Source organism: Rhinoraja longicauda, chromosome 19 (genome assembly GCF_053455715.1).
Source record: "Rhinoraja longicauda isolate Sanriku21f chromosome 19, sRhiLon1.1, whole genome shotgun sequence".
Taxonomy (NCBI): domain Eukaryota; kingdom Metazoa; phylum Chordata; class Chondrichthyes; order Rajiformes; family Arhynchobatidae; genus Rhinoraja; species Rhinoraja longicauda.
Genome location: NC_135971.1, coordinates 3,619,246 through 3,634,929, shown reverse-complemented (window position 1 = coordinate 3,634,929; position 15,684 = coordinate 3,619,246). Strand labels below are relative to the sequence as shown.

General features: G+C 48.5%; 1 protein-coding gene across 1 annotated transcript in view; it reads left to right on the top strand.

Annotated features, from left to right (window-relative positions):
- Positions 1-14,996, top strand: part of LOC144602583 (uncharacterized) — a 56,075-nt gene extending 41,079 nt beyond the window's left edge. The window contains exons 9-14 of the mRNA XM_078415711.1: positions 6,724-7,227; positions 7,305-7,400; positions 8,133-8,366; positions 9,026-9,048; positions 9,141-9,259; positions 14,464-14,996. Of these exons, the coding sequence (XP_078271837.1) occupies positions 6,724-7,227; positions 7,305-7,400; positions 8,133-8,366; positions 9,026-9,048; positions 9,141-9,259; positions 14,464-14,996 (1,509 nt within the window). The remainder of the gene's footprint in view (positions 1-6,723; positions 7,228-7,304; positions 7,401-8,132; positions 8,367-9,025; positions 9,049-9,140; positions 9,260-14,463) is intronic.
- The last annotated feature ends 688 nt before the right edge of the window (positions 14,997-15,684 follow it).

The following is a 15,684-nucleotide window of genomic DNA, read 5'->3' as shown; positions in this document are numbered from 1 at the left end:
TGCTGTCCCCTTCCCCCACCCCTCCTCCCCACCCCCACCCTTCTCTCCTCCCCACCCCACCCTCCTCCTCAGTAGCACTCTCCCTCCAACCCCCACTCGCACTCTCCTCCACCCCCCCATTCCCCACCACATCCCTTTCCACCACTCTCTCCTCCCCCACCCCCCCCCCCACTCTCTCCTTCCCCGCCCCACATTCTCTCCTCCCTCAGCCCCACTCTCCCCAGTCCCACTATCACCTCCACCTCCTCACCCACCCCCGCCTCCCCCACTCTCTCCTCCCCTCACCCCCCTCCCACCCCTCCCCTCCACCCACTCGCCCCACCTGCATTCTCACCGTCCCCCTCTCCCCCACCCCCACTGTCCCCCTTCCCCATACCCCTCATTCTCTTCCCCCACCACCACCCCCTTCCCCCCGCACTCCCTCTCTCCTCCCCCCACCCTCCCCCTCCTTTCACTCTCACTGTCCCCACCTTCTCCCCCTTTGCTTCCCCCACCCTTCCCTGACCCCCACTATCCCCTTCCCCCCACCCCCACTCTCTCTTCCCCCACCACCACCCCCCTCCCCAGTCCCACTCTCCCACCCACTCCCACTCTCTGCTCCTCCCACCCTCCCCCTCCCCCAACTCTCCCCACTTCCCTGACCCCCACTGTTCCCCTTCCCCCCACCCCCATTCTCTTTTCCCCCAACCACCCCCGCTGTCCCCCTCCCCGTCCCACTCTCCCCCTACTCTTTCCTCACCCACTCCCCTCTTTCCCCACCGCCCCTTTCCCCCACTCTCTCCTCCCCCCATTTTCTCCTTCACCCCCCCCTCCTACCCCCACCCGCCCCCCACATCCCCTCCCCTCCGTGGAGCCGTTGGCGGCGAAAGGCACTTACCGAACGTGCAGGGAGGAGGAGGGAGCCCCGGACTACTCAAGTTGGGCGGCGGAGGTGGGACTACTCGAGTCGGGCGGCGGAGGTGGGACTACTCGGGGCGGACGGCCGCGGGTCTGGGAGAGTGGGGAGGGGAGAGAAGTGAGAGGAGAGAGGCGCGGCGGGGGATGCGCACAAGATGGCGGAGCATGAGGAGACTGCCATCTTTCTGAGGTCGCGACGGGGCTGTCGGTGGCAGCGACCGCTGAAGGAGGAGGAGAAGAAGCTGCCTGGTCCCGCTGGGTCCGGGCGGGAGGGGGGACTCCAGGACGCCGTGCCCGTGGATTGAAGGGACGGAAGGTTATGATGAGGACCATCAGTCCGACCATCTCCCTCCTGCTCGCGAGTGAGGTCTCCCTCCATCCCCCGGATGAGGTAGAGTGAGGAGAGGCCGTGCCGTCAGACGTACAGCACTTTGAAAAATGTGTTTAGAAATGAGAGTTTGAAAGTTAAAAATGTCTGTAACTTAAAAGATATTCGACCAATGACAATTAAGCTCTCGCGGGCCACATAAAATGACGTGGCGGGCCGCATTCGGCCCGCGGGCCTTGTGTTTGACACATGTGCTGTAAGCAAACACAATACAGAAATATATTATGTTAATCTTCAACATTCATTTGACAGGAAGAGTCACACAGCCTTCAGTCCCATGTCACATCCCAGTTTGCTAAACTGCACCAGATTATCACTGAGAAAGAAAAATACTTCCTCAAAGATATCCGAGAAGATGAGGAGCGGATTCTAAATCTAACGGAGAAAAATCTTCGGGAGATTCAAGAGAATTTAAATTCTAATCAGGAGGAACTCCTGCGTTTACTGGAACGGATGGAACAAAAAGACAGCGTGAAATTTCTAATTTCGAAGGTGCCCTTCGAGCGAGCACCGCCATTCAATGTGATCATGGCTGATCATTCTCAATCAGTACCCCGTTCCTGCCTTCTCCACATACCCCCTGACTCCGCTATCCTTAAGAGCTCTATCTAGCTCTCTCTTGAATGCATTCAGAGAATTGGCCTCCACTGTCTTCTGAGGCTGAGAATCCCACAGATTCACAACTCTCTGACTCAAATTCCCAAATTCCCAAATTCCGTGTCGTAAAACCCCAGTGAGCGCGGAAATAAAACCCGGAGGAATGAAAATGTGGGAAGAGAGAAATAAACAGCAACTGCGTTTAGAAGTGTTGATCCGCCTCTTTTTTAAACGTGTTATCGGATCCTGTCAACTGAACTTTTATAAAAAATCTAAGGATTGATACACTTGACCTCCCCGCTCATACTTGACCCATGGGATCTCGATCTCATCAGGATCATAAATGGTCGGAAATCTTCATCGGGACACGGAAAAGTTGGACATTGAACAAATTTGGCATTGCAGTTGAACGTATTAGAAGTGGAGATAATCATAGGTGATAGGAGCAGGATTAAGCCATTCGGCCCTTCAAGTCTACTCCGCCATTCAATCATGGCTGATCTATCTCTCCCTCCGAATCCCATTCTCCTGCCTTCTCCCCATAACCCTTGATACTCGTACGAATCAAGAATCTGTCTATCCCATTAAAAATGTCCATTGACTTGGCCTCCACAGCACTCTGTGGCAAAGAAATCCACAGATTCACCACCCTCTGACTCAAGATATTCATCCTCAATTGCCTAAAGGAACATCCTTTGAATCTCGGGCTGTGACCTCTGGTCTTAGATTCCCACGAGTGGGAACATCCTCTCCACATCCACTCTATCTAAGCCTTTTTCACTTATCGGTAAGTTTCAGATCGCCGGGCAGGCCACGGGTGCAACCCACGGGAATGTGAATAACACGAATGGGGTTTTATGTGGGCAGGAAGAAGGTGACAATGGTGAGCCTGGTGACAATTTAAGAAGGAGATGGTAACGGCACAATTACCAATAGTGATACCATACGATAAATCTGTATTTATCCCCTGAGAGAAATTGTTCTGCCAATTGGTCACGACAAACAACAAGGTACACGAAAAACATGAAATTAAAATTAAAATTTTAAAGGAGGAATAGGGGTCGTACAACGAGATCTGGGTGTCCTAGTGCACCAGTCACTGCAAGGAAGCATGCAGGTACAATAGGCAGTGAAGAAAGCCAATGGAATGTTGGCCTTGATGACAAGAGGAGTTGAGTATAGGAGCAAACAGGTCCTTCTGCAGTTGTACAGGGCCCAAGTGAGACCACAACTGGAGTACTGTGTGCAGTGTTGGTCTCCAAAATTGAGGAGGGATATTCTTGCTATTGAGGGCGTGCAGTGTAGGTTTACTAGGTTAATTCCCGGAATGGCGGGACTATAATATGTTGAAAGACTGGAGCTACTAGATTTTGTATACACTGGAATTTAGAAGGATGCGAGGGGATCTTATTGAAACATATAAGATCATTAAGGGGTTTGACACGTTAGAGGCAGGAAACATGTTCCCAATGGTGGGGGAGTCCAGAAACAGTGGCCACAGTTTAAGAATAAGGGGTTGGCCATTTCGAGAGGAGATGAGGAAAAACTTTTTCAGTCAGAGAGTTGTGAATCTGTGGAATTCTCTGTCTCAGATGGCAGTGGAGGCCATTTCTCTGAATGCTTTCAAGAGAGGGCTAGATTGAGCTCTTAAGGACAGCGGAGTCAGGGGGTATGGGGGGAAGGCAGGAACGAGGTACTGATTGAGAATATTCAGCCATGATCACATTGAATGGTGGTGCTGGCTCGAAGGACCGAACAGCCTACTCCTGCACCTATTGTCTATTGTCTATTATCTGAATGCATTCAAGAGAGAGAGTTAGATAGAGCTCTTAAGGATAGAGGAATCAGGGGGGGGGGGGGGGTATGGGGGGAAGGCAGGAACGGGGTACTGATTGAGAATGATCTGCCATGATCACATTGAATGGTGGTGTGGCTCGAAGGGCCGAATGGCCTACTCCTGCACCTATTGTCTATTGTCTAAATTTGAGAAAAATTAGTAGACTATTCCCGTGGGCTGAGGATTCTAAAACTAGAGACCCCCGGTCGCCCCCTCCCCTTCCCAACACCGGGTCTCCCACCGTGCCTCACGCCGCTCCCCCCACGCTGGGTCCACCATCGTCTTCCCCTCCCCCTCTCACGCTCATCGACCACTGTGCGCGGGTCTATCGCGACCCCCCTTCTCTCCGCCGCCGAGGCACAGGTTTCTAACGCACCTACTCAATCGACAATGGACAATAGACAATAGGTGCAGGAGGAGGCCATTCGGCCCTTGGAGCCAGCACCGCCATTCAATGTGATCATGGCTGATCATTCTCAATCAGTACCCCGTTCCAGCCTTCTCCCCATACCCCCTGACTCCGCTATCCTTAAGAGCTCTCTCTCGCTCTCCATTGAATGCATTCAGAGAATTGGCCTCCACTGCCTTCTGAGGCAGAGAATTCCACAGATTCACAACTCTCTGACTGAATTTTTTTTCCTCATCGGCGTTCTAAATGGCCTACCCCTTATTCTTAAACTGTGGCCCCTGGTTCTGGACTCCCCCAACATTGGGAACAAGTTTCCTGCCTCTAACGTGTCCAACCCCTTAATAATCTTATATGTTTCGATAAGGTCCCCTCTCATCCTTCTAAATTCCAGTGTATACAAGCCTAGTCGCTCCAGTCTTTCAACATACGACAGTCCCGCCATTCCGGGAATTAGCCCAGTAAACCTACGCTGCACGCCCTCAACAACAAGAATATCCTTCCTCAAATTTGGAGACCAAAACTGCACACAGTACTTCAGGTGCGGTCTCACTAGGGCCCTGTGCAAATGCAGAAGGACCTCTTTGCTCCTATACTCATGAGACGAAGTTCATTGTCCGTGGGATTCGGAGAGTTCTCGGAGTTTAACTTCATGAAGTAGAAACAAGGAACCGCAACATGCTGGAGTAACTCAGCGGTCAGGTAGCGTCCCTGAAGAACATGGATAGGCGAGGTTTCGGGACGGGATCCTTCTTGGGATAAAACATGGGTAGATGACGTTTCGGGTGCGGGTGCATCTTCAGACCGAAGATGGGTCCCAACCCGAAACATCATCGATACGTTTTCCAGAGATGGTGCCTGACCCGCCAGGTTACTCCAGCACGTTGCGTAATTCTGTGAATCTGTGTGGCTTCTCGTCAAGCTCTCAAACACCCGCTTAAACTAATCCCAGTTTAGCTCGTCGCTTGTTCCGCTAAATCCCTTCAATCGTTACCAAAGTACAGAAGCAACTCTATTTTTTAGTGCGACAAAACCGGATTATCGAGGAGAGGTCCGCGAGGTTAGAGCGAGAACGTCCAAACTCCACACAGCGAGCACCAGTTCGAAGCCAACACTGGGTCGGCAGGTCATTTTAGCTGTACCACAATAGTGCCCGCATGCGATGGAAAACTAAAGGGCAGTCAACGGGAATGTCACAGTCACCCCCGGTGATGCTGCCTGACCTGCTGAGTTACTCCAGGATTTTGTGAATAAATACCCAGCTAACAATGGCCTGTTTCAGTTATCACCCTAACTTTTTTTTCATTCGTGTGTTCTATATCTCTCTGCATCCTCGTCTATATCTATCGTTTCTGTTTCCCCTAACGCTCACTCTGAAGAAGGGTCTCGACCCGAAACGTCGCCTATTCCTTTTCTCCAGAGGTGCTGTCAGACCCGTTGAGTTACTCCATCTTTTAGTGTCTATCTTCGGTTTAAACCAGTATCTGCAGTTCCTTCCTACACGTGTAGATTACACCGAGAGACTGTGGAACGCCACATTTCACCGGTGTTCGCACGTTACCATTTAACAGTTGGTCTAAATTTATATTTCACCATCGTTTCCCATCCACGTATGGCACCATTTTGGCCTTGCCGCCTATGTTCTGCTTTACACTGTCCCAGGTCCATATCTCTGGTATATTCACTTTCAAGAACTAACGGCAGCTCCCTCCTGTGAGATTAGTTGCAGGTTTGCTCGGACAACTACACAATGAACCCTTGCAGTTTAATGTAGAGAAATGTGAGCTTATCCACTTTGGTGATAAGAATAGGAAGGCAGATTATTATCTGAATGGTGTCAAGTTAGGAAAAGGGGACGTACAATGAGATCTGGGTGTCCGAGTGCATCAGTCACTGAAAGGAAGCATGCATGTACAGCAGGCAGTGAAGAAAGCCAATGGCATGTTGGCCATCATAACAAGGGGAGTTGAGTATAGGAGCAAAGAGGTCCTTCTGCAGTTGTTCATTGCCCTAGTGAGAACGCACCTGGAGTGCTGTGTGCAGTTTTGGTCTCTAAATTTGAGGAGGGATATTCTTGCTATTGAGGGCGTGCAGCTTGGGTTCACTAGGTTAATTCCCGGAATTCTGGGACTGTCGTATGTTGAAAGACAGGAGCGAATTGACTTGTATACACTGGAATTTAGAAGGATGAGAGGGGATCTTATTGAAATATATAAGATTATTAAGGGATTGGACACGTTGGAGGCAGGAAACATGTTCCCAATGTTGGGGGAGTCCAGAACCAGGGGCCACAGTTTAAGACTAAAGGGTAGGCCATTTAGAACGGAGATCAGGAAAAAGTTTTTCAGTCAGAGAGTTGTAAGTCTGTGGAATTCTCTGTCTCAGAAGGCAGTGGAGGCCAATTCTCTGGATGCATTCAAGAGAGAGCTAGATAGAGCTCTTAAGGATAGCGGAGTCAGGGGATACGGGGAGAAGGCAGGAACGGGGTACGGTTTGAGAATGATCAGCCATGATCACATTGAATGTTGGTGCTGCCTCGAAGGGCTGAATGGCCTCCTGCCGCGTCTATTGCAGTCAATTAACATTCATTATACGAAGTGGGAGGGTGCGGAGTGGATAACGCGATACTGCAGGAATTCAGCCGCACCCAAAAGCAAAAAGACTTCAAATCGGAAATTGCCGGAAATTAAAATGGCTTCGAAAGACCAGGTCGAGAGTTGGTCCGAGGAGGTAGTTTGTCCCATCTGCCTGGATTTCTTCACCGACCCCGTTATACTGGAGTGCGGGCACAACTTCTGCCGCTCCTGTATCACACAGAGTTGGGACAGCGATGAGAGAAACTCCTGCCCGGAATGTAGAGAGGAGTTTATAGACCGCACCCTCAAAGTAAATCGGGCCTTGGCGAGACTGTCTGAGAAAGCTCGAGCACTGAGCCTGAAACGGACAGAGAAGGGAAGTAAACTTTTCTGCGAGGAGCATCAAGAAGAAATGAAGCTGTTTTGCGAAAATGACAAGAAACTGATCTGTCTGGTTTGTCGAGATGCGCTGGAACACAGAAACCACAGCTTCCAGCCGATTAAAGAAGCTGTTGACATCTACAAGGTTAATGCAAACAGATTTGTATCTTTATTTACCTTGTTGAGTCTTTGTTGTCTAACGCCTTTATTCTTTGATCCCAGGCTCGGGTAAAATCAGCCATAGAATCTGTCACGAAAAATAAATCTGATATCGAAGAAAGAGAACAGCAACAACTACGAAAGATTTCCAAAGTTCGGGTGAGGCCTTTATGTCTGGAATTGTTATGCAGCGTTGCTCATTTTAATGTGTAGTGGACATGTTGGATCAATTGACTGCTGAAATGAGGCGCGTAGGAAGGAACTGCAGATGCTGGTTTAAACGGAAGATAGACACAAAAAGCTGGAGTAACTCCGCGGGGCTGGCAGCATCTCTGGAGAGAATGAATGGGTGATGTTTCGGGACGAGACCCTTCAGACTGGTTAGAGATAAGGGAAACGAGGGCCATAGAGTAGACGTTGATGCAGAGAAATAAAGAACAATGAATAAAAGATAGGCAAACAAGTAATGACGATAAAGGAAACAGGCCATTGTTAGCTGTTGATGGGGTGAAAGCGAGAAGTTAGTGCGACTTGGGTGGGGGGTGGGTGGGGGAGGGATAGAGAGAGAGGGAATGCCGGGGCTACCTGAAGTGAGAGAAGTCAATATTACTGGGCTGAAAGCTGCCCAAGCGAAATATGAGATGCTGTTTCTCCAATTTTGCAATTAGCCTCCCTCTGACAATGGAGGAGACCTAGGACGGAAAGGTCAGTGTGGGAATGGGAAGGAGAATTAAAGGAGAATTAAACTTCTTTGTTTCAGGAAAGTGTGAGAGAATTTGATCGGATAGATAATTCTGAGAACCGGACGCTGATGGGCTATATGGTCACTTATTCTGTAAACAAACACAATACAGAAATGTATTATGTTAATCTTCAGCATTCATTTGACAGGAAGAGTCACACAGCCTTCAGTCCCATGTCACATCCCAGTTTGCTGAACTGCACCAGATTATCACTGAGAAAGAAAAGTACTTCCTCAAAGATATACGCAAAGATGAGAAGCGGATTCTAAATCTAATGGAGAAAAATCTTCGGGAGATTCAAAAGAATTTAAATTCTATTCAAGTGGAACTCCTGCGTTTACAGGAACGGATGGAACAAAAAGACAGCGTGAAATTTCTAGAGGTAAGGAAGTCTTTAAATTTGCTTCTATAAATGGGCACCATCACAAAATGGCGTCTGATATATTTGAAACAAATTCAACCATGTTGTCTATTGTCTGCATCTGCAGCTCCTTCCTACACATCACTAACATCATATTCAATAGACAAGAGACAACAAGTGCAGAAGTAGACCATTCAGCCCTTCGAGCCAGCAACTCCATTTAATGTGATCATGGCTGATCATTCACAATCAGTACCCCGTTCCTTCCTTCTCCCCATACCTCATGACTCCACTTTCATTAAGAGCTCTATCTAACTCTCTCTTGAAAGCATCCAGAGAATTGGCCTCCACTGCCTTCTGAGGCATAGAATTCCACAGATTCACAACTCTCTGGCTGAAAAAGTTTGTCCTCATCTCCGCTCTAAATGGCCTACCCCTTATTCGGCTGAAACTCACACCAGGTCCAGACTATCCTGTCAGCATCGTGTAATTTTCAGAATAATTTTTATACTTCCTCCATCGGTTCTATGTCTGCAATATCATTATTCTTCTCTGTGTGTCATTGGGGGTGAGAGTGGACAAATGGGAATTTTTGACACCTCGTAATAATCTGGGTGAAATTCGTGCTCTCAGTAGTTCCGTCTCGGTCAATTCAGTCTTGTTTTATTTATTTATTTCAGGAGGAAGCTGTTCGCAAGCGATGGTAGGGCATGTTCTTCACTGAAACTCTACACGTAACATATTTCCTCATAAACATCAATGCAGAATTTGTAATCAGTTATTTAATATTTGCAGGATTAGTGATGAGATCCATTCATTGTCAGTGACAGATGGTGCCATAACGGCTGAAAAATTCAACCACCTCTTTTTGTTGAAGGCAGCGTTGATAGAAACGTTTGACTCCATTAAACAAGGTAAAACATATGGACTTATTTCACTTGGTTTGTGGGACACATTGATGTTTTTATGTGATGCAAAGATTGGTCAGGATAAGCACTGAATGGTAATTGGAGTTTCATTCCTGCACCAACCCACTGACTGAGAAGCCTCACGCACACATGGTCAGCTGGAGATGTTAGATCCTGGAACACAGGAGCACAATAGACAATAGGTGCAGGAGGAGGCCATTTGGCCCTTCATGCCAGTACCGCCATTCAATGTGATCATGACTGATCATTCTCAATCAGTACCCCGTTCCTGCCTTCTCCCCATACCCCCTGACTCCGCTATCCTTAAGAGCTCTATCTAGCTCTCTCTTGAATGCATTCAGAGAATTGGCCTCCACTGCCTTCTGAGGCAGAGAATTCCACAGATTCACAACTCTCTGACTGAAAAAGTTTTTCCTCATCTCAGTTCGAAATGACCTACCCCTTATTCTTAAACTGTGGCCCCTTGTTCTGGACTCCCAACATTGGGAACATGTTTCCTGCCTCTAACGTGTCCAACCCCTTAATAATCTTAAAAGTTTCAATAAGATCCCCTCTCATCCTTATTAAGGCCAACATTCCATTGGCCTTCTTCACTGCCTGCTGTACCTGCATGCTTCCTTTCAGGGAATGATGCACTAGGACACCCAGATCTCGTTGAACGTCCACTTTTTATAACATGACACCATTCAGATAACACTCTGCCTTCCTATTCTTACCACCAAAGTGTATAACCTCACACGTATCCACATTAAACTGCATCTGCCATGCATCCGCCCACTCACACAACCTGTCCAAGTCACCCTGCAACCTCATAGCATCTTCCTCACAGTTCACACTACCACCCAGCTTTGTATCATCTGCAAATTTGCTAATAGTACTTTTAATCCCTTCATCCAAGTCATTAATGTATATTGTAAATAGCTGCGGTCCCAGCACCGAGCCTTGCGGTACCCCACTAGTTACTGCCTGCCATTCTGAAAGGGACCCATTTATCCCCACTCTTTGCTTTCTTTCTGTCAACCAATTTTCTATCCATGTCAGTACCCTACCTTCTATACCTTGTGCTCTAATTTTGCTCACTAATCTCCTATGTGGGACCTTGTTGAAGGCTTTCTGAAAGTCAAGGTACACCACATCCACCAGCTCTCCCCTGTCCATTTTCCTAGTTACATCCTCAAAGAATTCCAGAAGATTAGTCAAGCATGATTTCCACTTCGTGAAACCATGCTGACTCTGAACGATCCTGTTACTGCTATCCAAATGCTCCACAATTTTGTCTTTTATAATTTACTCCAACATCTTCCCCACCACTGATGTAAGATGAACTGGTCTATAATTTCCCGTTGTCTCTCTCCCTCCTTTCTTAAAATTTGGACAACATTAGCTACCCTCCAATCCACAGGAACTGATCCTGAATCTATAGAACATTGGAAAATGATCACCAATGCATCTACAATTTCCAGCGCCACCTCCTTAAGTACTCTGGGATGCAGACCATCAGGCCCTGGGTATTTATCAGCCTTCAGTCCCATCAGGCTACCCAACACCATTATCTGACTAATGTGGATTTCCTTCAGTTCCTCCGTCACCCAAGGATCTCTTGCCACTAGAACATCTGGGAGATTGCTTGTATCTTCCTTAGTGAAGACAGATCCAAAGTACCGGTTCAACTCGTCTGCCATTTCCTTGTTCCCCATAATAAATTCCCCTGCTTCTGTCTTCAAGGGACCCACGTTTGCCTTGACTATTTTTTTTCCTCTTTACATACCTAAAAAGCTTTTACTATCCTCCTTTATATTATTCGCTAGTTTTCCCTCGTACCTCATCTTTTCTCCCCGTATTGCCTTCTTGGTCATCTTCTGTTGCTCTTTAAAAGAGTCCCAATCCTCTGGCTTCCCACTCTTCTTTGCATGGTTGTACTTCTTCTCTCTTATATTTATGCTGTCCTTGACTTCCCTTGTCAGCCACAGGTGTCTCTTACTCCCCTTAGAATCTTTCCTCCTCTTTGGGATAAATTGATCCTGCAACTTCTGCATTATTCCCAGGAATACCTGCCATTGCTGTTCCACCATCTTCCCTGCTAGGGCCTCTTTCCAGTCAATTCTGGCCAGCTCCTGCCTCATGCCTCTGTAATCCCCTTTGCTATATTGTAATACTGACACTTCCGATTTTCCCTTCTCCCTCTCAATTTGTAGAGTAACTCTTATCATATTGTGATCACTGCCTCCTAATGGATCTTTTACCTAGAGTCCCCTTATCAGATCAGGTTCATTACACAACACTAAATCCAGAATTGCCTTTTCCCTACTAGGCTCCAGTACAAACTGTTCTAAGAATCCATCTTGGAGACACTCCACAAACTCCCTTTCCTGGGGTCCGTTACCAACCTGATTTTCCCAGTCTACCTGCATGTTGAAATCTCCCATAACCACCGTAGCATTATATTTCCGACATGCCAATTTTAGCACCTGATTCAACTTGCACCCTATGTCGAGGCTACTGTTTGTGGGCCTGTACAATTTTACCCTTACAATTCCTCATTTCTATCCATACTGATTCTACATCTCCTGATTCTATGTCACCCCTTGCAAGGGAGTGAATATCATTCCTCACCAACAGAGCGACCCCACCCCCTCTGCCCACCTGTCTGTCTTTTCTATACGTTGTGTACCCCTGAATATTCAGTTCCCAGCCCTGGCCCTCTTGTAGCCATGTCTCAGTGATTCCCAAGACATCATACTTGCCAATGTCTAACTGTGCCTCAAGCTCATCCACTTTATTTTTTATACTTCGCGCATTTAAATACAACACTTTAATTTTGGTATTCACCTCTCCTCTCACACCGGTGACAATTGGCCCTTACTCTCTTACCTCTTCTAGAACTTCCCTTCCCATTCATTCGAGAGTCCTTTGCAATTTCTGCTCTATTCGCTTCCCCGTTAACTCCATCTTCATATTCCCAGTTTGTCAACCCCTCACCCCCCCCACTCCTTAGTCTAAAGCCACACTTGTAGCACTAGCAAACCTACCTGCCAGAATGTTGGTCCCCCTGCTGTTAATGTGTAACCCGTCCCTTTTGTACAGGTCACCCCTACCCCAGAAGAGATCCCAGTGGTCTAGAAATCTGCCCACGTGCACAACTATGTCCGGTTGATCGCCTTCCCTCGCTAGGATGTTCTGAAGCCGCTCCGTAATGTCTTGAACCCTGGCACCAGGGAGGCAACAGACCATCCTCGAGTCCCACCTGCCGCCACAGAATCTACTGTTCGTACCTCGAACAATGCAGTCACCCACTACTAGATCACAGGTTAGGCAGATATAACAAATACCCAGCCTGATGGATGAACCAATGCATCCCGACCCACCCACACCGCAGAAACACGCTGATCTATGAGTTTGAATTCTACCACGGTAGCCGGGAAATTGGAAGTAACGGAATTAAATTATAATGAACAATGAATGAGCAGTATTGCCATGAGGATACGAGGGTGTCCTGTGGAGATCTGTGCCATGGGCCCTGCTTAACCTGTGAGTGACTATCGTTGACTCTGGTTGACTCAGGTCTGCCCCCTGTTGGACCCTCAAACCCCCCACTGATGCATTGTAAGAACGAGACCGGATAGATCTCGGCCCAAGATCTAGTCTCGGAAAAGCGCGCACAGTTTCATCGGCCTGACATAGATACCCTTAAACACATTCACAAGAAAAAACTCCCGTTCGTGGGCACAACCACCTCAATTTACATTCCCACTGTAAACTGGATTTGATAATCTTTAGACACCATGAATATATTTACCTGAGTAACCCACAGACTCTGTAGTAACATACACTAAGAGTCAGGAAATTATGTTTCAGCTTTGCAGGACTTAGGGATAATTTGGAGTATTTTGTGCAGTTCTGGTCGTCCCTTTGCAGGAAGAATGTGGATGCCTTGGGAAATGTGCAGAAGAGGTTTACCAGAATGCTGCCTGGATTAGAGGGCATTAGCTATTAGGAGAGGTCGGATACATTTGCTTGTTTTATGTGGTCTGTCAAAGGCTGAGGGGAAACTGATAGAATTATTTTAAATTATGAGAGGCATAGACAGGGTTGACAGAACCCTTTTCGCAGAGTGGAATTGTATAGACAATAGTAGCCACCTCCTACAACGGGAGCATGTTCCAGGCATCAACTACTCTCTGATTTATCCCTCACATCTATATACTAAAACTCTCGCTTGTTTGTTTGTTTGTTCCTGGACTACAGACAAAACGGTACACGATAGCGCGACAATTTTAGGCCCACCGTACTCACCATCGTCCCTTTGATGCTAATGGAAGGAGTTTCATTGAAATCAGTGTTATATTTTTAAAGTTATTCACATTTTTAAGTTTAAATCTATCTCCTAGGGGGGGAGGGCGGGGGGAGAGAGGGGGTGGGGGGGAGGAGGGAGGATAAGGGGGGTTGAGGGGGATGCAGTAGTGGGAGGGGAAGGAGGGAGGGGGATGGCGGGTTGAAGGGGGGATGGAAGAGGGGAGGGGGGGAGCAGGTGGTGCTGCACCAATGCATTCGCGGTTTGGGCCCAATGGGTGCAATTGGCCTAGTCTTCTATAAAACTCCATCCTCTCACTTTAAACCAGTAACCTTGTTTTTGATACCATTAAGATGGGGAACTGAATCTGACTAACTACCCCCTCTCTGTCTCTCGTAAACTTGTAAAGTTCTCCCAGGTCTCCAAATCAGCATTATTCAAGTCCTCCAATGGAGGCAACATCCCGGTGAATCGCCTTTGCACTCTCTCCAGCACAATCACATCGTTCCTCATTTTTAATTACCTCCAGTAAACATTTAACTCCTCAACTGTCCCGCCAATCTAGCCCCAATTTGCACCACCATAAGCAAAAGCACTCAATATCACGCCGGCACACCCATCCGCCCACCATTTCTCCTACCTCCTCTCTCCCAATTGCATCTGCTTGCCCACGACATACCACAACTCTCGCCTCAACCTCGGGAGAAAATACCCGGGAAGGATTTCTGTTGTCCATCTTACGTGGTAGGGGGAGGGGAAAGAAAACTCCGGACAAATTTTCAGTTGTCCGCCGGCCTGTGCCTGAGGCCGAGCGGCCTCTCCCCCGGTCCCGGGGCCGCGCTGCCCGAGTCTCCCCCCGACCCCCGGGGACTCTCTGATTCTCTGCTTCTCCCCCCAGTCTCCGTCACCCTGGATGTGGAAACAGCGCATGCGCGGCTCGAGGTGTCTGAGGATCGGAAGAGGGTGAGACGGACCGGGACCGGGAGGAGTCTCCCTGACACCGGGAAGAGGTTTACATTCCACGGGTGTGTGCTGGGATCGGAGGGATTCACATCGGGGAGACATTACTGGGAGGTGGAGGTGGCGGGGAGTGAGGGCTGGAGTCTGGGAGTCGCCGCAGAGTCTGTGGAGAGGAAGGGAAAGCTCACACCGACCCCGGAGAATGGAGTCTGGAGCATCTGGCGGCGGGATGACAAGTTTGTTGCAGCCACCTCCCCTCCATCCCATCTCCCCGCCCGTCCCATCCCCGGGAGGGTGGGAGTTTACCTCAGTTACGAGTCCGGGACAGTTTCATTTTATGACGCGGACACCAAGTCCCATCTCCACACCTTCACCGGGAATAAATCCACGGAGAAACTTTATCCTTTCTTCGAGACCTGGGATGCAGGTCAGTGGCTGAGAATCTGCTCCGGTTCCGCTCCGTGTCAGTAATTAACAAATTATTTCAAACCTTCACCAGCACCTGGAATATAGTTAAATCACCTCCGTACTTTTCATCTCCAACTACTAGTGTGACATTAACCGCCTCCAATTCTCCACTCCACTGACTAACACTAACCTCTCCGCTCTGAACGTGCAGCCGTCCACTCACTCTGCAACAACCCGGACTTAGTCATCAAACCCGCTGACAAGGGAGGTGCTGTGGTAGTCTGGCGTGCTGACCTCTACCGAACCGAGGCCATACGACAACTCTCAGACACCTCTTCCTACTTATCCCTGGACCATGACCTCACTGACAAACACCAGACCTTTATCATCAGCACCATCACGGACCTCACCATCTCCGGCGATCTACCCTCCAATGCCTCCAAACTTTTAGTTCCTCAGCCCCACACGGCCCGATTTTACCTCCTACCTAAAATCCATAAACAGAAGTCCTGGCAGACCCATTGTTTCTGCCTGCTCATGTCCCACCGAACCTATTTCCACCTACCTCGACTTTATCCTATCCCCCCTGGTCAAATCCCTCCCCACCTACGTCAAAGACACCTCACACGCTCTCCAGCTCCTCAATAACTTCCGGTTTCCAGGCCTCCACTCCCTCATCTTTACCATGGATGTCCAGTCACTCTACACTACCATCCCCCACAAGGATGGTCTCAAAGCCCTCCGTTTCTTC